This window comes from Pseudorasbora parva, chromosome 21 (assembly GCF_024679245.1).
Source record: "Pseudorasbora parva isolate DD20220531a chromosome 21, ASM2467924v1, whole genome shotgun sequence".
In the NCBI taxonomy this organism is placed as follows: Eukaryota; Metazoa; Chordata; class Actinopteri; order Cypriniformes; family Gobionidae; genus Pseudorasbora; species Pseudorasbora parva.
In genome coordinates, this window is record NC_090192.1 from 20465417 (window position 1) to 20491505 (window position 26089).

General features: G+C 36.0%; 4 protein-coding genes and 2 non-coding genes across 10 annotated transcripts in view; all 6 read right to left on the minus strand.

Moving 5' to 3' along the window:
* snx29 (sorting nexin 29) overlaps nt 1-1853 on the minus strand; it is a 175160-nt gene extending 173307 nt beyond the window's left edge. For 3 of the 5 annotated variants that reach the window (XR_010899997.1, XR_010899996.1, XM_067429108.1), the window contains exons 1-2: nt 1468-1853; nt 805-869 (exon numbers count right to left, since the gene is read on the minus strand). Coding sequence is in view for 3 of the 5 variants with exons in the window: in XM_067429108.1 (XP_067285209.1) it covers nt 805-869; nt 1468-1474 (72 nt within the window). In the remaining 2 variants the exon portion in view is untranslated. The remainder of the gene's footprint in view (nt 1-804; nt 870-1467) is intronic. The other 2 variants (XM_067429109.1, XM_067429107.1) reach the window with 2 other exon arrangements.
* Nucleotides 1854-2381: 528 nt separating this feature from the next.
* On the minus strand, nt 2382-4120 carry LOC137056064 (tumor necrosis factor receptor superfamily member 17). The gene is made up of 3 exons (XM_067430017.1): nt 3965-4120; nt 3214-3357; nt 2382-2939 (listed from the first exon to the last, which is right to left on the minus strand). The coding sequence occupies exons 1-3, from the start codon at nt 4113-4115 to the stop codon at nt 2701-2703; spliced, it is 534 nt and encodes a 177-aa protein (XP_067286118.1). The 5' UTR covers nt 4116-4120; the 3' UTR covers nt 2382-2700.
* Nucleotides 4121-7878: 3758 nt separating this feature from the next.
* On the minus strand, nt 7879-14173 carry rsl1d1 (ribosomal L1 domain containing 1). The gene is made up of 9 exons (XM_067429380.1): nt 14022-14173; nt 13520-13659; nt 13283-13421; nt 12810-12958; nt 9063-9164; nt 8724-8817; nt 8452-8577; nt 8217-8363; nt 7879-8104 (listed from the first exon to the last, which is right to left on the minus strand). Exons 1-9 carry the CDS (start codon nt 14163-14165, stop codon nt 7958-7960), a joined length of 1188 nt encoding a protein of 395 aa, XP_067285481.1. The 5' UTR covers nt 14166-14173; the 3' UTR covers nt 7879-7957.
* On the minus strand, nt 8887-9017 carry LOC137056592 (small nucleolar RNA SNORA55). The gene has a single exon (XR_010900397.1). It is a non-coding gene; the product is annotated as a small nucleolar RNA SNORA55 (small nucleolar RNA).
* On the minus strand, nt 13105-13231 carry LOC137056591 (small nucleolar RNA SNORA55). Its single transcript, XR_010900396.1, has one exon. It is a non-coding gene; the product is annotated as a small nucleolar RNA SNORA55 (small nucleolar RNA).
* Nucleotides 14174-15609: 1436 nt separating the features above from the next.
* Nucleotides 15610-25962, minus strand: gspt1 (G1 to S phase transition 1). The gene is made up of 14 exons (XM_067429630.1): nt 25566-25962; nt 23726-23767; nt 21823-22059; nt 20986-21019; nt 20820-20897; nt 20268-20448; nt 19412-19566; nt 19196-19336; nt 19006-19099; nt 17383-17463; nt 17064-17237; nt 16884-16973; nt 16601-16769; nt 15610-16493 (listed from the first exon to the last, which is right to left on the minus strand). Exons 1-14 carry the CDS (start codon nt 25729-25731, stop codon nt 16441-16443), a joined length of 1695 nt encoding a protein of 564 aa, XP_067285731.1. The 5' UTR covers nt 25732-25962; the 3' UTR covers nt 15610-16440.
* Nucleotides 25963-26089: the final 127 nt, after the last annotated feature.

Genomic DNA, 26089 nt, shown 5'->3' on the forward strand with positions numbered 1-26089 from the left:
TTCTGCGTTCAAATCGGTTCAAATGCAGCGCTGCCTTCCCGGAATGCTGTGCTGAAGCGTTGAAGTCGCTCGACGTCACCCATAGGAATAAAGTGGAGCGCAGCGCACGACATAAGTGTTCACGGACGACTGGATCTGCACCTGAGAGACTGTTTACGGCGTGCATTTCCTCTCTCGCTCTAGTCACGCACACGCACCCTACCGGGAGAAGAGCCCGTACGGCCCATACAAGGACCTTCCGATCTATTAACGTCAAGTAGACCCATACACGAAAAAAACTCTCCGAAACTTGTGAGAAACCGGAAGGAGTATTTTTAACACAGAAATACTCCATCAAACGTCCAACATTAGTTTTTGAAACTTTGTCTATGTTTAGGATGGGAATCCAAGTCTTTAACAGTGTAAAAAGCTAAGTATGCATGAAACAGCATTTCACCCCCCCTTTAAAGACCGCTTCAGTACCTTAATGAGCACTTGGATAAATATTAATATTTAAGCATCTGATCTGCATTGTTACTAAACTCACCAAAAATACAACAACAGCTGGTGAATGGGAAAGATATACAAGGTTATACTTCTTTCTAGTCCAATAGATTAATACAGATAGCTGGAAATGTATATGATATTACCGACACAGAGCAAACATCATGCAATATAAGTGATAATATCTGCAATCAATGTACTCCCCTGGCCTTTATTATAACAACTTTTTCCTCATTGTTCTAAGCCTGCAAAGTTAAACAGGAAGTGTTTTGCACAATTAAATTCTCATATAGTCGAATAAACAACTCAATGTCACCTTACCTGTTTAACTGCATCAAGAAGTCTCTCTAACAGGTTTTGTCTTTTGAGGTCATTTTGCTGCGCGCCTGTAAGGTACAGTGTCCTGAAATATTACTGGTTGAATTGACTTCACTTAACAACAAAAACACACTTAAAATGTAAACATAAAAAATCAGTGCATGAAATGATTATATGTTATGTGAATGCAGTGCACAGAAATAAAAACACGCAGCAGTTAGTGGTGTAGGCACTGTCAATTTAAATATATATTGATATGATTCCTTGTTCACATACAAGCATTATATATATATATATATATATATATATATATATATATATATATATATATATATATATATTAAAAAAATCTAATAGTGTTTGGAAACATCAGTCCTAAAATGCATTTGACATGACCTGTCAAAACAGCAGATAAATAACTTAATAAGTAGATTTCCTGATCACAAGGATGCAAGGATGACATTTTGGTCCTATAATTTACTTGTTTGACGAATGACATATTCCAGAATTTACATATTCCCACCGACATATTTACATATGACAGAGACTGAATAATTCGAAACCTCTGGCTACCCAACAAACCACGTTATTAGATAACAGTTAAATGTGTTGCAAACAAAAAACTATTTAGCAGCATGAATCTATCACCTCACATTCGCAACTCACCGTTCATTCTGAAATTCCCGATCAAACGGTTTAGCAAGCGACATGAATCGCAGTTGAGTCGGTCCCTAAAAGTGTCGGATTAATCCCAAGTGATATTTAGCAACATTGTTTACATTTTGGATCGTTCTCCATATTTTCATTTGCAGAGCAGTTAAAACGATACAGTACAAGCGAGGCCTAGCTCAGACAAAACTAGCACTTTAAAGCCGTGTAATGCATCACAACTATGAAGACATTGTTTTATGGAGTATTGTAAGAGTTTACTGTTCAGCATGAGTGAACTGTTTCTACCTAGTTAAACTCTTGAATCGTTGTGCTAGCGAGAGCTCGCTATGCCGCTGCACAGCGCTGGTGTCAGTCACATGACATTGGTTTGGTGTCACGTGACAGAGACATTGTCACGTGGGTCAAAACTACATAGCCTACTAAAATAATAGGCTACAGAATAAAAAGAAAAAGAAAGAAAATTATATATACCGGTATTTCGAAAATCTGATTTAAAGGGACCGTTCACTCAAATTTACAAATGTCATTATTTTAGCCTACTCACTCACCCTCGTGCCCTCGTGTTGTTCATGATTGTCTTTCCTCTGTGAAATACAAAGGGAATTGTTTGGCAGAAAGAATTGAACAACCCGTAGCCTTCACATCATCGCATCTCTTTTTTTCATACAGTGAAAATGAATGGTGATGAGGCTATTGTGCAATCATTTTGTGAGAGAGAGAGAGAGAGAGAGAGAGAGAGAGAGAGAGAGAGAGAGAGAGAGAGAGAGAGAGAGAGAGAGAGAGAGAGAGAGAGAGATGCACAGCGGACCTGTTTTTTTTTTTTTGTTTTTTTTTGCCCGTTTGCGTTTACTACTTACACAATAAGTAATGATATTGTTGATATACAGTGTAGAGTACAGAATGCTGACCACAATTAAGATTTTAATAAATAAATCTACCTCAGTTTTAATAAATTGTTCACCTGTTTGGGAAGTGTTTGTCATGTTTTGACAATAAAGGATAGTTTAAAAAAACAGTTAACTGTCTGTTTTCTACATCTCAGATAGCATACATTTGTACTGGTTTTGCATTGATAAATATGTGTACGAGTGAAACTCAGACAGAAGACTTTTGGACAATGTGTGTTGAAAATTGTTTACATTCACAGATGATTCTTACATCTAAATAACACAGAGATGTTCATTTTTGACAGCCTGGACAGAGTATGTGCAGAGTTTTCAGAGTCTGTTATAAGAGTATGCGATCTCCTCCATATATGACAGGTGTACACTGGTAAGCTTGTACTGTCTTTGTGGTAACCAGCAATGTGGTGCCTTCCTCAGTGGAAGGAAGAGGCAGGTTGGAGTTGTAGTGATGCTGATTCAATCCATCTGGCAAAATAGTTGTAGCTTCATCCGTATCTTCAGATTGATCTGTGACATCCGAACCTCTCTCGCTGTCAGATGTCTTTTGTTCTTGACCTATCGCTGTGTGATAGTTCATTGACTTCATCAAGATTTGTTTGCCACACAAGTAATGTCATTATAAGACACCATGGCTACAATTATAAGTAGTATAGTTGGATATATAATTTACAATTCATTTTACATATTATCCTGGGGTGTTTTCCCCCCAAATGTAATAATACCACATGAAATCATGTACAGTAAACTAAGAGCAAATGCATGCCCAATGTAAAGATATTTGGACAAAATTGTCTACAATCATAACATACATAGAAATAGTCTTTCAGCAATATACCTTTGTTCATGGTGATGGGCTTACAGGTTTTTCTGCGTATAACTCGCAGAATAATGGTCACTGCGGTGAAAGCTCCCAGGAACACAAAAAACACGATCAAAATGAAACGAATATTTTGATTCTTTTCAACTTCATTTACTGGTACTGAAAAGGACACAATGAGGCACCGAATAAGAGACTGGAATCACAAGACATACATTGTCTGACAGAGTCCTGCTCATAAGTTTTCATACCTTATGCAGAATATTCAAAGAGTGCGGTATTTAAATAATAACTGGAAATTATTGCATTTGGTATTTTATTTTGTACTGCCCTGATAAAACTATTGAATGTATATTTGATGGATTATGCATTTGTATTTAAATTAGTGCTGTCAAATGATTAATCACATCAAAATTAATACACAATATATGTGTGTGTACTGTGTATAATTATTATGTAGGCTATATCACACATACATGTATATATTAAAGAAAATAAGAATTTTGAAGAATTTATATAAATTATATAAATATATACAGTATATACATGCAAATATTTCTTAAATATGTATGTATGTGTGTGTATTTATATTATATATATTATGTTAACAAACTTTTATTTTGAATGCAGTTAATCGTGATTAATCGATTTGACAACGTAAAGAACTTATTATACCATTACTGTTACTGTTATGTTTATCCATAAAATGATATATTTGTTCTTAGTATAAAGTCAGAACATTTTAAATCAGTAATAAGACAATACTTACTTGAGGTACATAATGTTTTGCAAGTATTTGGCGGGGAGTTGCATCTAATGGAGCAGTGTAGACACTCCTCAAGAAGTCCATCGTAATAATAATTCTTTGCACATTTTCCCTCAGCATAAGTAATGTAAAGCAGCCATATAAAGAGAAGCATCTTCCACTGAGGTGTTGGAAGTCACTGACCTTAAACAACAGCCAACATTTTATTAAGCCCAGTATGTAAATATGTCTTAAGAAGGGGATGTCCATGAGCTTTCAACACTTTTTAGTCACATATTTTCATGACAAAAACTGAACTCTCCTCATCAACCACACACGTTTGTTTAATTAAAGAACTACAACTACGGTTTGTTTTTTCTTAATACACTCAATTAAGGAAACTTTAACATCCATGGAACCTTTTCAATGAAAAATTTTTTGATTATTACAAAAAAAATCTGTACCACTTTAGAATAATGGTCATTAGTTAACTTTAGTTAATGTATTAACTAACATGAAATAACAATGTGCAGTACATGTGTTACTTGTTCATCTTTGTTAATGTAATGCTGTTCATGGTTTGTCCATGTTAGTTCACGGTGCATAATGTTAACAAGATTTGAATACTGTATTAGTAAGTGTTGAAATTAACATTAACAAAGATAAATAAATGCTTTATAAGTGCAGTGCATTATTAGTTAACTAATGTAGTTAACTAATGTTAACTAATGACCATTATTCTAAAGCTTCTTATTCTTCTTCTTATTCCATTATTCTAAAAAAATCTTCACAAATCTTCAAAATTGAACACTGAAAGGTTCTTAGAAGAAACTAACGTGTTTTTCCCATGGCATCTAGAAAAACCCCTTTTAAAACCTTTCTTTTTAAAGGGATAGTTCTCCCAAAAATAAAAATGTCCTCATCATTTAGACCCACCCTTGAGTTGTTCCAAACCCGTATGAGTTTCTCTCTTCTGTTGAATACACACCCACACACACACATGAAAATGTAGTTGGAAACCACACAGTTGATGGTACCCATTGACTGCTACAGTATTTGATTTTTACTACCACGGAAGTCAATGGTTTACTGTCTGAATACCGAATTTTTTTAGAATAATCTTCCTGTTAGTTCAATAAAAGAAAGAAACTCATGCAGGTTTGAAACAACTTAAGAATGAGTAAATAATGACAATTTTTATTTTTGGGTGACCTATCCTTTTAAGCGTGAAATTACCTTGTTCTTTTTCCAATAAAACTATAATGGACTAATAAATGTTTTAAATTATTTTATTTGCAAAGGTCTGTATACATAAAACAGAGTTTTCCTGATACTATAAAAACAGAAAAGCTACTTTAGACATAATCAACATAGTAAGAATATCACAAATACAACCAGCAAAAAATAATAACAGTCAAACATATTTGATTAGTATATTATATAATATTATCAGTATAAGGCCTTATCAGTTAACAATATGTAATGTATTAGCTAACTAACAACGAGCATTTTGAAAACATGTATTCATCTTTATTGATGTTAGTTGGTAAGTCTGATTGTTTATTGTGTGCATGTTTATATTAATTTACAGTGCATGAACAAATGTTAAATACACCTTAAAAAATGCATTAGTAAATGTTAAAATTATTATTGACTAATTAACAAAGGCTGCTGAAGTATTGTTCGTTCCTGTCAAATAATGTTAACAAAATAAATCTTATTGTAAAATGTATTAAATAATAGAAAAATATTTTAGTTTCGATTAAAAGAACAATATTTAAAAATATTTATATATGAACAATTATACATAAATGTAGCAGAAGAACACTGATGATCTTAAAGAGCTAAGGATTTCTAAGCAGCATGGATGCAGTTGTGAAGAGAATGGTCTTCCCGCAGAGCACTGTGAAAATAGAGGAGCAAATCAGAGCCTGACACTGAATGTTGAGCAAAGTTTGCTGTATTGTACAAAAGATAAGTCTTATTTGATTCTCTGTCCTGACCAATAGGATTCCACCTAAACACCAGTATGCTATAAATGATTAACAAAGCCACACGTTGCATGATCCTTAAAATAAAAATGATCATGCTTATAGATGGCAACATGGGGGAAAAAAACATGAAAAAAAAAAAAAAAAGGTTTCCATTGCATTATACAAGTTTATACTCTTTAAAACATTTTCTATATGGGATTATTTGTGTTACCTGTATGTTATATCACTAAAGGAGCTCGGTTAAGGTGGTCAGGTGTCCCAGTTGGCTGTGTATTCAGATAGGAGCTCATGACAATGGTAACAGGTTGATCTGCCCTGGCCGAACGGTTTGCACGAAAGCCTTCAGTCCGAGTGTTGATTCTTCCATTTCTCCTGATGGAATTCCTCAGGCTGCTGGAGACTTTACGCATAACGCCTGAAATTCCTTTCGTGCGTTTGTACTGAGCAATGTCATCCTCCAGCTCTTCAGGAGGCACTTCAATATTACCGGTGTACCAAAACACCCACCAGATAAGGCTCAGGAAAATGATCACAGCTCCAGCGTAAATTAAAAAGTCATGGAAAAAGATGTCCCAAAACACACCAACCAGAAGGACAAAAAGTCCAAAAATATCATGAAAAACAGCAAACCAAAATGCACATTTACAACGTCCAACTCCTGGAAACTTTTTCTCCATATCCACAAATTATTAGTGGCCTTATTTATTGAAAAATGCAACTAGACCGCAGCTCGTCTTTCCAGATCCATCTACTGAACTAAAAGCAGTGTGTGAAACATGACGCACACCTGTACAGATGATGTTCAAAGTACACTGAAGTGAATAAACCTTGATGTTCAGCAGTAAAGCAATGCTTTTATCAGATCACAAACATGAAGATAACGGATATTCACTGATAAGATATTTGCATGAAGGTTTTCCATGTGACTATCTAATTGTAAATCATCAGCATTTTGTGCTTTAAATGTCCTTTTATTATTAATATCCAGACCACAGCAATCAGCCCAACCGAAAGACCCAGTGGGCCCACATCATTCACAGGCATTGAGGTGAGGAATACCACCAGACTAGCACTCATTGCTAGCCCAGTAAGTATCAAGATGGGTTTGTGATAGTAGATCCAACAACTGGGGTCTCTGGGTACAGGGTCCCGAACTGGAATTGGAATGGTCACATCTTCCAAAAAAAAAAAAAAAAATTCACACTCAGCCACAGAGCTCATCCTGACTGTCAAACAAATCTAAACTCTTAACAACAACCAAAAAAAATACAAACAAGTGAACATTACTCAGTGTGTACAGTCCGCAAATTCATATACATTTTTCTGAAAGTGACAGTTCAAAACTGAAAATTCTGTCATTTACTTACATCATTCCAAAACTGACTTACTGGGGAATTTTTGGCTAATGTTCCTTCACACTGGATGAGCAAAAACCGACGTTTCTTAAAATATCTTTTATTCCACAGAAGTCAGTCATTGTGGTTATGAAACTTGAGGGACTGTACGCAATTTTCAACTGTGGACAAGTTATCCCTTTTACAATATCATTATCTGAACATTGTTGTTAGCATTAAAAAAAAAAAACTGCTTTTTACTTGCCTTCTGTTTGTATTCTGAGACTATTTGGTTCCTTTCATTGTGATCGGCCTCAGACGTATATCCAGGAATAAGTCTCATAAGATGATTCTAAACATCAGGAAAGATCTTATCTTGGTAAAAGACATGTGACTTGTACTCCCAAGAGTGACTATTTGACTATTACCAAACCAAGTAGCAGACCTCAAAATGAACCAGAGTGAGTAGGAACAGCAGCACAAACAGAAGAGAAGCTGGTCCAACACAATTGTCTACCTAACTCATCCAATGCATTTAATATAATCCCCTATTACACAGACCTACTGTAAAAGAAAAGCAGACTTCATTTAAATTAATTCACAAAAGCCATTAGATTTAGATTTCTTTTAATTCACTGTTGTGAAAAAGCATGTGTACTACAAATACTGATACCATATACATCCACATTTTATATTTTATTTGTTTTAGCTTTTCTTTTCAGATCACGTCCTGTGACCTTTGGTGTTTTCTTGGCCAGTTTTTTGTCTTTTACAGTTTTCTTAAGTCCTTTGCCAGCAGGCTTGGGTGCTTTTTTCAATCCTTTTTTGGATATGACCTGTAAAATAAATCAATAAAATCACATACAACCCCATTATGGCATTAACACATCCATGCAGTGTAAATCCTGATTTTACTAACAGTCCCATGGGAGCTGTGCAGACACTGACCTCCCGTTTTGGCTTTTTGGCTGGCGTCTTGATTGGCACCAGCTGTGGTATTTCCTCCTCTTCGCTATCTTTATCTTCCTCTGTCTCTTTGGTGATCGGCTCTGATACTTCTATTTTCTCGTTTTCTCTCTTCCTCTTTTGTGCTCCCTAAAAATTAAACAGTAAAACTGATGACTTCTCATTTTACAAAACTATTTTTGGCCACATGTCCGCTTTTGTCTTTATGCAACTTCACCTTTGTTGGACGAGCTGCCTTCAGGGTCTCCTCCACCATTGCAAGATGACTCAAATCAGAGGTGTAGATGGGCAGCGCAACTGAGGTCTGACTCTTCAAATGGATGATTTTTATGTTTTTTCCTGTCTGAGAGGGAAATATAGGTTTCAGGTCAAAACTTGAGGAACAGAAACATTAAAAACCCAAGCAAATGCAAAGAAATAATGAGTAGCAAATGGCACTGCGTAAAGAGAGCGGGCCTCTAAAAAAAACTCTTAACCCGCCCTACTTACTGTTGCTAACTTTGTTGAAATGGTGGAAACCGCCGTCATCACATTCTCAACTATCTCATCTGCTGTCATGTTTGAATGCGCTACACGTGCCATGCTGCGAAGGTAAAACACACAATCAGGGCAACTGAAAAGATGTTTGGAATTTTAGAAGAAAGAAAAAAAATCTTGTTTCATAGTTTGTAGGGACAGGTTCCAACAGATGAGGAGACCCATCTGGATACACTATGAGTTACTATCGCACATTTTTAACCCATATCCAGCAGTTATGGAGCAGGAAATGGTTTGCTGTAGTGCTTATGGCTAATGTGACTATATCAGAAAAAAAAAGTATGTTCTTACCAACAGGAGCCTTTGTTCGAGACACAAAGGGTGGTGCCATGAATGAGGCGCTCCATGTCTCTGGCCAGATGTTTGCTCTCTAGATCCACCGAAAGAGGAGCCCTGAGACAGAGGAAGAACTTCAATGAATGAACAATCACATTGATCATGGGGGAAAAAAAGATATCCATCTATTGTAGTGTACAGATGTGTTTACAGTTCACACAGATGTCATTTAAATAGGGATGCACAATATATTTTGTTATGTTGGTTGAAAATCTAATATCCTGAGAGCAATCCCTATATGTCTAAAAGTATTTGTATAAATATATATCCGTGAAAGGCATAGGACCATAAAATGTTAGTTCAATCATTGCATTCGGTCCGAATGACTTTTTGTCTCTGGTCGTCTCTCTTCTGGTCTGTGCGCGTTCATGTGTTTAGGAGGATCCGTGGCTTTGGATAGGGATTTGCAGGGAAGGTGGGATCGTATGCTTTCAATACTAGCAGGCTAAAGTTAGCATTTCCCAGAGCAGCTTTAATGTTATTGATATTGCCCTGATAAGGGCAATATATTAAAGCCAATAAAAATGTCTAATTTTCTTCAGCGGAACATTTCAAATGCACACAGTTTGCCAGGATGGTTTTGAATTGCTTAACTGTCATAGGCTATTTAAAATTATAATAAGAACTCTACTGTAAAAGAATGTTACGAATTCTTTGTATGCACGTTTTAGTGAATTGTTACGGGAAGAGCAATTTTTTTAATAAAGAAATTTGGCTACAGCTGTGTACAAATTTTATAAGAAATCTTACTTCTAATCTTGGTTCAATCTGTGCTCCTGTATTGTACATATGAAATTTCTGTGGTTGAAGTGAAGTGCTTGGGACATGGATTTTAATGGTGAGCCTTTTGATTTTGTAATCAGGCTCTTAATTATATAAAAATTTTGATTTAGATTAATTGGCCAACATATCGGCTTTCAAATACAAAGAATTAATCGGTATGGGACATAATTTACATATCGGTGCATCTCCAGCCATTCATCAAATCCAGTTTTACCACTCGTTTCCCTTTTAAATTAATGCATAATTAAAAGGGGTTCATTTAACCCTAAAAGGCAGGGGCTCTCAACTCTAGCCATCAAGGTCCACTTTCCTGCAGTTTACAGACCTGCAAACTCCTCAGAGTAAAAAAGGTGACAGTGGCGGGGGGGGGGGGGGGGGGGGGGGATTTAACTTAAACTAACTTTTTATCATCATTTCTCCAGTCTTCAGTGTCACTAATCATTCTCATATTAGGATTTGATGCTCAACAAACATTTATGATTATTATCAGTGTTGAAAACAGTTTTGTTGCTCATGTTCATGCTGCTTCATTTTTGCGGAAACCACCATACCATTCAAACATTTGTGGTAAAATTAAAAAAAGAGAGAAATTAATACTTTTGTTGATCAGACATAGGCTACATTAAATTGATCACAAGTGATTTTTTTAATATTACAAAAGATAATTTATTTAATAAATGCTATCCATTGAACCTTCTCATCAAAGAATCCTGAAAAATAAAATGTATCATGGTTTCCACAACATTTTTAAAGCAGCACAACTGTTTTCAACACAGAAAATAATCAAAAATGTTTCTTGATTATGACATCCTCATATGAGAATGATTAGTAAAGGATCATGTGACACTGAAGAGTGGCGTAATGGTGATAAATTTAGCTTTGATAACAGGAATAAATCACACTTTACTACATTCACATAGAAAAAGGCTGCTTTCATTTGTAATGGTATTTCACAACATTACTGTTTTAACTGTATTATTGATTAAATAAATGCAGCTTTGGTGAGCAGATTTCAAAAGCTGTCAGTTAGCACTGCATTATTCATATGATATAGGCCTACTTTATAGTCAATAAATAGCCTACATTGAGATGGCTCATATGTAATATGTCAATATATAAAGCATATATATTGTCGCAATCGTCTGATTGTCTTCGTCACGTTTCATCACTCATAACGATTGTTTTCCTTCAGCTGCAGGTCCAGCGTGACAAAGTTTCTACGAATCCGCTTTTGGACTTTCTGTGAGAGCGCCCTCCTCATATTTAGATACGAATAAAATGACAGGTCATGCATAGATTATTTTTTGTCTCTGAATTTAAATCTTGATGTATTTATCATGTATTGATTGTGACCTCAAGAAACGCGCAATCGAGGTAGAGAAAGCTCTCTTTAGCGTCCCTGTTAACTTAACTTGCCCGCCCTCGCGCAGGTAACGCCGGTTCATATCCCGCTCGGAGCGGGTCGACTAGGATCGGGGAGACCCAGTAAACGTGCGGAGGATGAAAGTACACTTTATTAAAAGTGCAGGGGACGCGTCCCGTAATCTACGCCCATGCTTGAATTGAACACTAAGCTTGCTTCCTTCCATCCGTCAGACTCGCGTGTCTGCCAGGCGTCTCGGTCTCATTCAAAGGCGAGCTCACTCAGTTGACGCTGTGTGCTTCAAGATTCTGACGCAAGTGAGCGAAGATTCCGATTGGCCCAGTGAAATGTCAGTTATAAGAATTATCCAATAGTGTTTCGCAGAACTGTAGAAGCACAACACAAAGATAAACGCGTTCTTGTTCATTTTTGGTAGTAGGACTATCATACAGTATGTATCAGTGAATGACACATTTTGGCTGTGGTGTGTGTCCATTAATGTGTGTGAAGGTTAATGCCTGCTAATTACGTTGTTCATTTTAATCACTTACATTGGGCACTTTTTGCACTTAAATTAGTTTATTCTTACTGTTGACATTTGAAAATGATAGTCTATGTGTCATCATCGGTTAATTTCAAGATTTTTACAGTTTCCAGTTAATTTTTAGTCATGACTGTATTTTAATGTATTTGCCCTGTTTTGGTCCGTTTTCCTGAGTAAATGATTATTTATTTATTTTTGTCATCATTATTTAGTTTTAAGGAAATGGTGCTAATCAATCTTGACTGAGATGGCAATACATTTTATCACATTATTTTATTAGTTAAAATTTTGGGCGTTTTTTTTCTTGGATTGGGCGGGTTTTAGTGAGCTTTTGGGCTGGAAATCATCAACCCAATCTGGGAATCATCAACCCAAACTGTGAAAAATCACCTGCCAATAACTTTCTAGCAATCCTGAAGACAGGGATTAGCTTGTTCTGATGTTTAATTAGGGCTGGAGCAAAACTCTGCAGGAAGATGGACCTTGAGGGCCGGAGTTGAGAACCCCTGCTATAAAGCGCACTGTATAATATTTGACACAAATGTCTATGGCCTCTAAATGATCAACATGATCAAAACTTTGCTGAAGCAGCTGTTGTACACATGCCTTCAGTTGTCCGATTGATAGTCTACACTTTTTTAGCAAGTAAAATGCCTCATCCCCCTTTATAATGTGGAACACGTACACATCTTTTAGCTGTGAAATACAGATTTTTAAACATAATAATAACTTATATATTGGCAATAATTTAAGATTAACACTTTCAGAACTGAAGCAACTTCTGTATTCATGCTAAAATGTGAGTATCAAATATGATACAAAAGGCATTTGTGGAATGTTTATTTGTATTCTTTCCTTCTCAATTAACATTGTACCTCATTAAATGTTTTTACCCCCACAATAAAAATGACAGAGCTTTGATCATAAAACCTAATCATTTAAATATCTATTAGATACAACACGTCAATCCAGATTTTTGTTTTTGTTTTGTGTATTTAAATGCAAAACTTACTTCTTTCTTTCATAGAAATGTTTCCCAATGTGGGAGGGTAACCTGCGTCGAATGCGTGCATCCGCCAGAAACAAATCAAAGTTGCCTAGAAGTCTTCTCTTGGCTTCATACGGCTTATACTCAGTTCTCAACACCTTGAAGGGAATCACCTAACAAGAGAAAAAAATTATGTAAACATACTTTAAATATGTTCCAATACATATTACTGTTATATTATGCACTTTGAGATTTTGTTTAATATAAAGTGCATTATAAATAAAATGTATTATTATTATTATATAAAATTGACCTGCTTAGTTGTTTCAAAGTTTGTAGAGACAAGTTCCAATAGAGGAGACTTGTCTGGATACACTCTGAGGTACTTTAGCACCTTTTTACCCACGTCCAGCACTGAGACAGAAGGATGGGGTTTGCTGAAGTGCATTTACCTCTGGTAAACGTATAATAATAGCTGAATCATACAGATGAAATACCTCTATGGCTTTATTGAACCCTCTCTCAGTGAGTAACTTCTTGTAGAATCGCTCCGTCTGTTCTGAGGTCATGTTGGGTTCATCTCTGGTGAAGAGACACACATCTCCTGTTTCTTTCCTCAGCCCCTGGGGTAAAGGACTGTGGGGCAAAGCATATTTGGTGAGAGAAATAACAAGAAGTTCATTAAGTATCTCTAAATAAACAATTCTAAATTAATTTCCCTTTGAAACACTTACATACGAATGGTTTGGTCCTTCTTAGGGATTTTCCATAGAGTAAACAGCAGGGAGACGGCCTCACCCTCATTCTGGAAAAGTTTCTGGGACGAGGAGTTGCTCTTTATATACGCCTGTAATGCCTGTGCAGCTTTCTTCACCTGCAATCCATGTTTTAACTAACTTAAATGTCTTTTAAACAGTATATCCAACGTCAGAAACAGCCATAGAATTGTAACAGCAATAGTCATTGTATTAGTCATAAACAAATGTAACTTAATTGGGCACATGCATACAACATCAAAGCAAACATAACGTATGTTTTTTATATCTAAAGGAAACATCGAGACTTTTTGGCGTCCAGAATTTGGTTACTCCACTAGTGAAGCAGTTCGCCAAATAGCAGCCTTGTTTGTTAATACGATTTTTGACAATGCACCCACTTAATATTAAATGTACACACACTAACACAATTATTAAAACATGACAAATATGTGAGTAAATTCAGATACTGCTCGTTTACCTGAGACCGATCGAGCGCTAAATCATCTCGTGGGGACTCCATGCTTGCACGTGTGTTGAGGAAGAACGGGGCGCGTGCGCATTTCCGGTAAACGTCACAAAGACTTTTATTTTGAAAACCGTATTGGGTGGTGGGATGCTTCATGAGTTGGATAAAGTTAGTTTACTTTTTTTTTTAGCCAGGCCTACTTTAAAATAAATAAATATTTTTCAGATCTAACAAGTATATGGTTTAAAACTCCAAGGACCCTTGTAAGGGTTCGGAATGACGTCATCAGTTATATACTTTAAATTTGAAACTTCGGTGGAGGAGCTCTGACGTCATACGTGGTAGCATTTAAAGGCATGTTTAAAGGCTTTCTGGAGACGTGGATCACGTTGGCATTTGTTTTACTCAAAGTAACTTACTTACACTAAATCACTCTGGGATCATTTTGGGAGATTTCCGCCTGGATTTTGCCTACCCAAACTGAACAGCTTCCTATACCCACATACAGTGGTCTAAATAAACAATTTTGGTGTAATTTTACAGGATGCCATTTGAAGTAAACACATACATATAACACAGCTAAAAGTGATAAACATTTAAGTAGATGTTGTTGTTGTCTAAGTTGCAATACACTTAAAAAAAGAGGTGCGTTTAGATTTTTTGGTTATAAATTCATGTTTGAAAGTGTATAACTCAGACCATGTGTGCTCTAGCACCCTGCAGACAGGTTTTGCTGTTTCCACTAGATGTCAGCACATACTGGGGAGAAACAATTCTGTATTATGTCATATGCAAGATTTATTCAAATGGATCTGAAGGGAGGAACATTACCTTTTTAATGTACTTTCTGCCTACCCAAATCTGAATTCAAGTGTGAATTTATAACCAAAAAATAAAAAAGGGTCTGTTATTATAGGTCCGACAATACATACTTACATGTTTATCACTTTTTGAAGTGTTCTGTGTTTTACTTCAAAGGGTTTCCTGTAAAATGACACCAAAATTGTGTATTAAAGGAAGTGTATGTAAGATTGTGGCCAAAACTGGTGCTGCAATCACTTTACTAGAGCGGTGTATCCCCTCTCCCCCTCTCCCTGACTCGAGGTTGCCAGATAAGCTGCAGGATCCAGTAGGAACGTTTGTAGCTGCAGCTGTGGTAACTAGAGCAGATCTGGCAAGCCAGATGGTCCCAGAGCCAAGGTGGTTAATATTATATAGTTCTGATGTTTTTTCTTTATTTTTATAGAGTATTTATAACATATTTATTATACTAATAATAGCCTAAATGTAAATGATTATATATAATTTAAAATGATTAGAAGAAAACAGATTCAACATTTCTTGTGGATGTTTATAAATTTACAAATATATACATTTTAAAATGGTCTAAAAGTAAGGGTAAGCTATAAAATACCATTAATGAAACAGTGGCACATTATTTTCTGCATTATCAAGCCCATTTGGCATGCCAGATTCCTTACCTGCATTCATTAAACTATTGACCATAGTGCATTAGCAGAATAATTCAGCATTTGTAAACTGCAATGCGAGTTCCAGGATATTGAACACAGTATAAACAAATATACAACCAAACAAAAACTAAGAGCAAATATTTATTTTCATTTAAAGTCATTTTAGTGTTTTATTTTTTTGTGGAAGTTTTATGTTTACATCCCCAACAGGAGTGTACAGAATTTACACCAGCTGATGTGACACATTCTTTTTTTAACCACATGGGTGTATTTGTGGTTTATCACAGTAAACAACTTCTTCTGCTCATCATGTGCACGATTAAATCTCTACATAAGTGTCATTTTATTTTAAGGACCAAGGCCTCTTGTGTGACCTGATCTTGACAATTACGACTCTATGCAGGGCTTTCCAGGTAAAGAGCAAGGGTACTGGCAAGCTCTGACCCTGTAAGGACCCCTTTCATGCCATAATGAAACAGTCAGCCGTCTCTAACTGTCCAGATGATGTTGTTATGAAGTGATATGCAATCAGAGACCCTGCATTCTCGTGTGGGGGGAAATGATCTGAATGTTCTTTTTGAACGGCATTGACCTCTCAAAGAGATGACTCCCTCTGAAATTAAAAGCCAATTCTTACAAAGAAAATTGCATCCATTTTAAGTTTTGAAAATGTGATAGAGAGTAGAGTAGAGAGAAACTGGCTTTAAAAATTGAGTGGCTACATGAGTGGCATAGCTGAGCTCTCAATATGAGAAAGCTGTCACACTGAGCTTGTCTTTCTATATTAATATTCTTTCTAAAATTGATACTGTCACTTTGATAATGTCCTTTTTCCAAAGTAATTTTCTTAGACTGATCCACAGTGGGAAGATGGAGCAGTATGGAGGACATCTGGCAGGCACACATCACTGCATCCTCCTCAATCCCAGAGTGCACCACGGAAGTCCTTCTAAACACATTTAGTCCTTCTCAGGTACCAACTTCAGCACCTTGCCAATTGCGATTGTCTTACCTAAAAAACATAACAAATAGCACCTTCGTTTTAGTATTCAGGAAAAATTATGTATGATATGAAAATACATGTTTGAATTGTCATGTTATATTTTCGACATATCTTACCCTCATCTCTTAAGGTGAAACGTCCCATCTGAGGGAAGTCTTTAAAAGTCTCTAAGCAGATAGTTCCTGCAGCCCTAAGACGTGCGATGCATACTTGGTCTTGTTTGACGAAGCGTGGGCGAGTCTTGCTCTTTTCTCCTGTCTTCTTGTCCACCAGACAGATTAATGCCTATTTGAGGAGGTTTTTGAGGAACATGACGCTTTAATATTTTAGGCTACCAAACCATGGTTCTCACTATCGTGGAGATTTGAATGAATGTTTTACACCCACAAAACAACTTACTGTTATCTGCACTTCTTCTATGCAGGTATGGATGTGTAGTACTGCATTGTAACCTGGGCATATAATGGATTTGTGTTCAATAATGACAATCTGTGAACAAGAAGAAAGAAAAAAGCTATTAGATCTTCCAAAAAGTGAGGTCACATTCACAATTTTTACCGTCAGTGCTGGAATCATTACCTGGGCATCAAAAGTGCGCCCTGAGTGACAGAGGTTCTCAGCATTGCATAGGATAAAACCTGGGAGAATCTCTTCCTCCTCAATGCCTTTGAGCCGGAGCTTCAGGTTTTCACCAGGCCCGGCGTACTCCGTCTCCACATCATCAGAGAGAAGACTCAACACCTCCACGGTGTGCTGGGAAATAAGAACAAACAGTGTTTCAGACACTGACTGTGATCATTCAACATAATGGGGAAATCCATAACGGTTGCGATAACAACATACTGTATTTGTACCCAACAAAACAAGAAGGACATTTTGTTGTTTTGTACAGTCTTACCCTATTTGGCATCATAATGAGTTGTTGTGCTTTCCCGATACTTCCAGACTCCAGTTTTCCAAGCACCACAGTGCCCATGTCCTGCACAAGAGATTATAAAGCAACGTTATGGGCTGATGTTAGAGTTTTTAAATGCATTATTGAATAATTATTTGTTTTTACGTTTGCCGTCATTTAACACTCACTTAAAGTTAATCTTGAAAAATAGTAATAATTTAATAACTCTAAATGATAATATTATAACAGTAAAATTACAATGCTGTGATGCCTAAATTCACATGTAGCATTTAAAAGTGTTATGGTCTAGGCACACCAAGGACTATAAACATAACTATAAATATAATGATATAATTCTCAATATTAAAGAAAAGCAGACTTCACACCACAGCTATAAGGATAACGATTTAGAGAAACAATATAATTGCAGTCACTTTAACAATTTTAACCAGTTGGTGAAAGATAAAAACATTGACAGCCAATCAGAATCCATCCTTAAAGGGATAGTTCACCCAAAAATGAAAATCATTTACTGAATTTATAACCCTCAAGTTATTCCAAACCTGTATGAATTTCTTTTTTCTGCTGAACACAAAGGGAGATGTTTGGAAGACTGTTTTTAACCATGCAGATCTCGGCAGCTATTGATTACCATAGTATTTTTGCCCCCATTATGGTAGTCAATTGTAGTCGGATCTGCTTGGTTACGAACATTCTTCCAAATATCTTCCTTTGTGTTCAGCAAAAGAAAGAAATTCATACAGGTTCGGAACAACTTGAGGGTGAGTAAATGAGGACAGAATTTTCATTTGTGGGTGAACTATCCCTTTAAAATAAACAGAACGATATCTATTGCTGGTGTGGACGCTAATACTGACATATTTATCTTTATAGTTATCGTTCTTGGTGTGAACGGGCCTTTATTAATTTAATAGCCTAGAATTTTTGTAAAAAGTAGAAGACAGTTTTAATAGAAAATAAATCTCTCATTCGAGAACATAACTATTTTACATGTTTTATTATTGGATATTTAATTGTGCCTAAACATTTCCTCCATTTTTACATTTCGATTACCTCTGCCATAATTTAACACTCACTAAAGTTAATCTTAAAAACAAATCATTTGATAACACTATTTAATAACATTGTAACAATTACATTATAATGTCGTGATGCCTAAATTCACTTGGTAGCATTTGGTGTCAAGTATATTTAAAGAGGTTTTCAGTCCAATTACTGTCACTTCAATCTGATGGAAATTGTCAGCTCTAGCAAGGCTTTTAATTAACTTGAACTTAATCTCATTACATATGCTGAACACAGGACCTATTTTAGTTTATTGGTTTCATAATAACGCACACATTTTGTCTCACTGGGAAGAGAACAGCTGAGAAAACAATTTCCTCATTCCATTTTACTAGATGCTTTCCTGCCAAAACACTGCCTTAAAATAATTGTGTATCATCAGCACAAACTGAGGCAATAGCAGTATTTGAAGCAGATAGATAGACACTCAGAATATTATATTTCAGAACAACAGATGCGGTTTTGAGGAGCATGCTGCATATGTAAATGTCATTAAACTTGACATCAAATGTTACGAGAACCATTCCATCTTTCACTTACCTTGTATTTATCCACAATAGCCAATCTGATGGGGCCATCAGTTGGTCTGGTGAAGTTTGGCAGGCTGTCCAGATGTGGAATGAATGCCATTCCTCTATAAAAGTTCAGAGTTGAAGTAAACCGCCAATTGTCACTCGGATTTCACCTTTATATGTTCACGGTAGCCTGAAAAATGTTGTGTTAAACTTACGTGTACCAGGGGCACAAATCAGATGTCTCTTTCAGGTTGGCTCCAGTCATTCCGGAGCAGGGCATGAAGTGAATGTCTTTCTTTGGATTGAAGCCCACTTTCTTCAGAAATGGCACTAACTTCTCTTTACACTCCTCATATCTGTAGGTTAAAAGTGTATTAATTGGTCAATTGACTGGAATAAAAATGATAGAAGTCAAACTCTATTTAATTCACCTATCCAAACTCCAGTTCACAGTGGGATCGTCCATTTTGTTGATGAGGACTATCAGATGTTTGACTCCAGCTGTTTTGGCCAGCATGGCATGCTCCCTTGTCTGACCCCCCTTTTCAAAACCGGTCTCAAACTCACCCTTTCTGGCAGAGATGACCTGCAGAAAAGGAAAACATGGGTCAATAAATTTAGACAAAATAAAGCCAAGACCTATTATTTTTTATTTATTTATTTTAATTTATATGTACAGTACCATTTAAAAGTTTGGGGTCGGTTTTTATAATTAGTCTCTTATTCTCAACATGCCTGCATTTATTTGATCAAACATATAGTAAAAAAAAAACAGCAATACATTTTAAAGTAACTTAACTATTTTAATATATTTTTAAATATAAGTTATCCCTGTGATGGCTAGGCTGAATTTTCAGCGTCATTACTTCAGTCTTCAGTGTCACATGATCCTTCAGTAATCATTCTAATATGCTGATTTGATGCTCAAGAAAAAGTTCTTATTATTATTCATGTTGAAAACAGTTGTGCAGCTTATTATATTCTTTGTGTAAGCATTTTGTGATACATTTTGTGAAGGATTGTTTAATATTTATGAAGGATTCTTAAATAGAAAGTACTTTTACTTTTGATTCATAAAACCAAATTTCTTATTACATACTATATATTAGTATGTATAATAAGTGAAGAAAAAAAAAGAAATTTACAGATTTATTACCAAATATTTTTTTCTGATTTTGTACTCTCAATCCAACAAACATTAATTTTAATGTCTTTGGCTACAGAGCTATAAGCAATAATCTTCTCTGCTGCGAGGCAAATAAAAGAGGCATTTCAAGAGGAACTCACCAGCACTGCCAAGTCAGCTTGGGATGCCCCCCCAATCATGTTGGGTACAAAGCTTTTATGGCCCGGGGCGTCAAGAATAGTAAAGTGCTTTTTCTCAGTCTCAAAGTAGGCTCTTCCAACTTCTACTGTTTTCCCCTTGTCTCTTTCCTCTTGGTTTGTGTCTAGAGCCCAGGAAAGATACCTGCAAGTATATACAAATGATCGAGATGTCATTTCCCCAAAGATTGCATCATGACAACAAATATTTAAATCAAAAAGGCATGAATATTTGAAAAGCCATCTAAAGGTGACTATGCCTTTAGGGTTTCTTATCTTAGAAAAAGCTTTTTAACAAAACCCCATGTTTTTTCACACTACAGTTCCATTCAAAAGTTTGGGGTCAGTACGTTTAAAAAAAAAAAAAAAAAATCTCAAAAGTGACACTAAAAACATTTATGTTACAAAACTTAAGTTGACCTTCCTGAAGATCATCCTTAAAAAAGGTCATAATTTCCACACAACTCTGTTATGCCTCATTTCCATGAATAGGCGTACATAAAACAATCTGTTTACCAAGTCTCTCTGTTCTTTTCTTTTGCCTCCCGTTCATATTTCTCCAGCGTTCTTTTGTCCACCATACCAGTTAGATACCTTAATGGAAAACAATGAAATGTGCTTTTAGTCACATTGTACATCATAATATATAACTGACTTTGTCAAAGAATCATGGTTCACTCACATAATCTGCCCACCAATTGTAGACTTGCCTGCATCTGTACAAAATAAACATAAATTAGGCAGAACACTGATTATCTCCATCACGGCACCTGTTAGTGGGTGGGATTTATTAGGCAGCAAGTGAACATTTGTCCTCAAAGTTGATGTGTTAGAAGCAGGAAAAATGGGCAAGTGTAAGGATTTAAGTGAGGTTTTGAAAATAGCCTAATTGAGATGACTGGACAACTGGGAACATCTCCAAAACTGCAGTTCTTGTGGTGTGTTCCCGGTCTGCAGTGGTCAGTGTCTATCAAAAGTGGTCCAAGGAAGAAACAGTAGAGAAACAGCAACAGGGTCATGGGTGACCAAGGCTCATTGATGCACATGGGCTGGCCCATGTGGTCCGATCAAACAGACGAGCTACCGTAGCTCAAATTGCTCAAGAAGTGAATGGTGGTTCAGATAGAAAGGTGTCACAATACACAGATTACAGCATGCCAAGATACATGAAAGCTGTGATCGGAAATCAGGGTTATTCCACCAAATATTGATTTCTGAACTTTTCTTATGTTAAAACTAGTATTGTGTTGTTTAAAAATTAATATAAACTTAAATTGATGTAGTCTATATTAAATTAAACTTAAATTAATGTAGTTTGTAAAAAAAATATGAAAAAATATAATTTTACTCACAGATACATTTAAATAATAAATCCAGAGAAACTGCACATTTTAAAGTGGTCTCTTAATTTTTTCCAGAGCTGAATAGCTTTATAAACATATAAAACAATGATAAATCAACAAGATAATGCTGACATACATTGTATCTGTAACTGTATTTAAAAAACATGTTAACATACCCACATGTCCAATGAACACAACATTCACATGTTCTTTCTTAGGGGCATCTGGTAGAGGAGGAGGCAGCTTGGGGGTCGGCATCTCTTCATCCTCCTCCATCATTTCATCCTGTTCTTCATCCCCACAGCATCCAGTGTCAGCTGGGGATCCATCTCCTGGTTCCTCCTCATCCAGCTCGCCCTTCTGCTCCCACGTCTCCACTGCGCTGGCATCTGTCTCTCCGTTCTCCACTGTAGCTGTGGGGACATTCACAGGAACACGTTTGCATTTAGTGGGCACAGGATTCAATGTTAAAACTTACTAAAACACAATGCCACGTTCCTGGAAAATGTAGAAACCAGCCAACAAAAATTCTTGTTAAAATGATACAGTATCTAACCTAGTCCTTCAATAATAAGTCTGTCATTTCAGTTGTGTCAGCTCAGCTGTTTAGTAAAACAATATTTTAGCTACATCCTGAGAAATATTTCAAGCAATGTAAATGCTTTGTATTATAAAAACAACGGAGGACAAAGCAAACCTAAGAGACTAGTTAGGGATTATTCACTGTAAAATGAAAAATATGACTTTTCAAAAAACACAAAAAAACTTTTCTTCTTAAAGGGATAGCTAATCTAAAAATGTTAATCCTGTCATCATTTAATCACACTCATGTTGTTCCAAAATGCTATAACTTTCTTTCTTCTGTGAAATATAAAAGATTTTTTTTTGTATGTCTCTGTTTTAGTATTTTTGTCCATACAATGAAAGTCAGCCGGCTCCAAATGTTGTTCCAATATTTTTCAAATTCATCTTCATCTTCTTTTGTGGAGAAAAAGAAAATAAGAAATGCATACAAGTTTGGAACAACGTCAGGGTAAGTAAATGATGACAGAATTTCTATTTTGGGGTAAAGTATCTATTTGTCAAAAAATAAAAAAAATAAAAATTTAACAATGTATTCATTTAAAAATTAAAATGTAAATAAATAAAGCACTTATAAATAGATAGACAAATAAATAGACACATCTAAAACTGTTCATTTAATTAATTTTTAAATACATTTAAATGTAACAAATCATAAATTGATAAGGTTGTATGGACTACTTTTATGATTTTGTATGACACATGTATAGTGCTTTTGCATCCATTTACAGTTGCATGCAGCAAAAATTGTCTCCTTTTGGGTTCCGAAGAATAAAGTCAGTCATAAGAGTATGGAACAGAAATAAGTAGATGAATTTTCATTTTTGGTAAACTATTCCTTTAGGATTTTATTCCTTTATTTCTCAAGCAGAGTTGAGTACAGGGGCCACTAGGGGGCCTTGACAAACTTCCAGAGGGGACTTCCCCAATAAGTCTTAAAATTATTTAAATGTAGTTATATTAACAAAATCCTAATTAAATTGCTTAAAAAATAAATAAAGGTGAACAACATTAAACTGAAATATGTTTTTGAATGTTTAATGTTATTATTATCAGCTTGGGTATGAGGGAATTAACAGTGGTGGAAAAATGACTTGGAGTAAAAAGGTTGAGAACCACTTTAAGGCAAAAAAAAAAAGAAAATTAAACAAGGGACAGAAACTACAATACACAATCTAAGCAACAAGCTACAATGACACAAAATTAAGAAATGTGTTTGCTGTTTTGTCAGGTCTACTAAACAGGTAATTGAACATATAAAATGCAAGCAATATTGGAAACATTGTCATCTGCTTCTCTAGGTCACTAGCTGCAGCTGGAGGGATAAATAAGGCTTGTAATATGAGCACGAGTGCTGATGTAACAAGCCAAAGTTGCCCTCTGTATGGCTGGTGAAGCAGCATTAGTTGAGGTGCAACACTAAATGAGAACACAAAACCAAAGCAGAAAAGCAGAGTCTACCTTGATATAGACAGCTATCCAAAACCATGAACATACCTACTGGTTCTGAGATCTCCATGCTTGCCACTGCATCAGTACCTGTGGAGAGATATGAGGTTTATGACTGGAAAACATTAAATTACAGTTAAAAATCTGTCCGTTTAAGAGTCACCATGAAATCAAAATGGACGATTCTTATTTTTTTATGGAAAAAGCCTATTGCAGTATTTATTGTAAATAATTTATCTGTGCGCATCATTTAAAACAAATAAATAATGTGCCCTCATACCTCATATTCTTTAATCAACATAACCTTTCTTCTGGTGTGTCTACTCACTCAAGTATAGGCCTCTGCAGGACAGTATCAGGAGTTACTCGATCAGTGGGTGAGGTCATAAACAGGGCGTTTTCCAAATTCCACTGCGTTACCTGATTTGCCCACGTCACAGTTTGGGTAGGGTTTTTTTTAGGGGTGGGGTCAGGTCAGGTCGGGTGAGAATGATTGCAGCAATAGCAAATTCCCAATAGACAAAATGAACTCCCTAAACATTCCTTATATTCGGAGCAGCAATCAAAGCTTGTTAAACACTGACATGCACAAAGATATATCTGATATACCATATCATGTTGTCAGGCCATTTCAGGTTTGATTTTCACAAGTTATAAAGCAGTGATCCAGTGGGTGAGTTGTTTACTTTTTCCATTAACGGCATAATTTTGTTAATTTCCAATCATAACCAATCAGCACGATAGAGGAATTGCCTCCTCTCACGAGACTTTACCCCAATCGTTCTCAATTACCCCCCACCAAACCCACCACGCTTTAGGGGGTCTGTTAAAACTCAATGATCTCAAGAGAGGCAAGAGAGAAGCAGCCCTTCTACTGTTACTTTACCTGCTGGTGCCGCAGTTGATCAGTGTTACTTTGGAAAAACATGTGATTTATACACTTTTTATTATCACATTTTGTTATAATTGCATTGTTTTATTTTTGTAACATGGATTTCTCAATTAATGTTTTTGAGGCACTGCTTCCCTTGCCTCCTCAGAGGTAACGCCCGCAATATAGGGAAGAAAAGACTATTACGACTTCTGTTTCATGCCATCTTTAGGAATAGTTTATCTTATCATTAGCTTAATTAAATTGTTTATCTCACTGTGTGTGAGAGAATTTGAATACATATAATTTCAATGTACAGGTGACAACAAACAGTACATTTATCTGACTGTAATATTTTCTTTGCTTGTAAGTTGGTGTGGACATGCCCCCCTTGTAATTTATACAAACTAAATAACCTGAAACAGACGGGTGTCAAATATTATCAGCATGTCATCTGTATATTAGTATTAACTATAACTCAAATGTACGACACAGCTGGTCATGTGACCAACACCGCAGATCCCATGAGGGGGCGACCCGCTCCTGTGTAGTATAATACAGCTACAATAACTTCATCTCATATATCATTTTAATCATATTTGGCATTAGTGTTGTTCAATTATTTACGTGAAAACATTTGGATAAACACACAATACTAATACATTTTTTAAAACGAGTGCTAGATAATTTCGTGTGCTATGTTATGTACGTCATGAATGAATGATATCCTGCTGTGAAGTCTGCTGCCAAACTGGCCACACAAGTCTAGACGGGCATTAGTTTATGACAGGCCACAAATGTGTATTAAAGTGGCCTAAATCAACACATTATAAAGTAGTAATGTACACCTGACCTGACTATGTACAATGAAAATATCTTTACTCGACTGTTGTAAATGTAGCGCTCAAATACTGGCATCTGTTCGGCTAAGCCGTTGGAAACATTTCCAGCTAAAAGCCCTTTTATGGTTAGACTGCATCGATGCTGTCAGTCGGTTTATTAACGCTGTTAGTTTACCATCAGACGTAGTGTTTTCCGCTGGACCCCGAGTAAGAAAGGATGGTACGAATTCCGGAGCGTTAACGTTGAGCCCGATGAAGGCGGACTGAAGTTCGGAATCAGCCGTGGCCTCAACATCGTCCTCCTGTTCCCATGAATCAGGAGCTATGTCTCTCGAGTCCATAGTGGCTTTAACTAGAATAGCTGACGTTTCTAGCGGGTTGCTCTATAACCCACAAGGCAGTCTGCTGTGTTTTCAGTATCTGCTCCAGGTAAACTGATGGATTGGGCAACTCGTAAATGTTCTGAAATGGTTCATGGGGCGCCTAGTCTTCTTCATGCGACACCATGGACGTGTAGCTAGTGGTTAGCTGATCCTGAATCTTGCATGCGCGCAGTGCAGAAACGTGGACTGTGAAAGCAGAGACGATGTGTGTTGATAGCCACATCAACAGCTTTTCAAATTAAGACCATCATAAATTTCAAATAAATCTACAAGTACAACATTCAAAAATGGAAATATTTTAACAATACAAATGTGA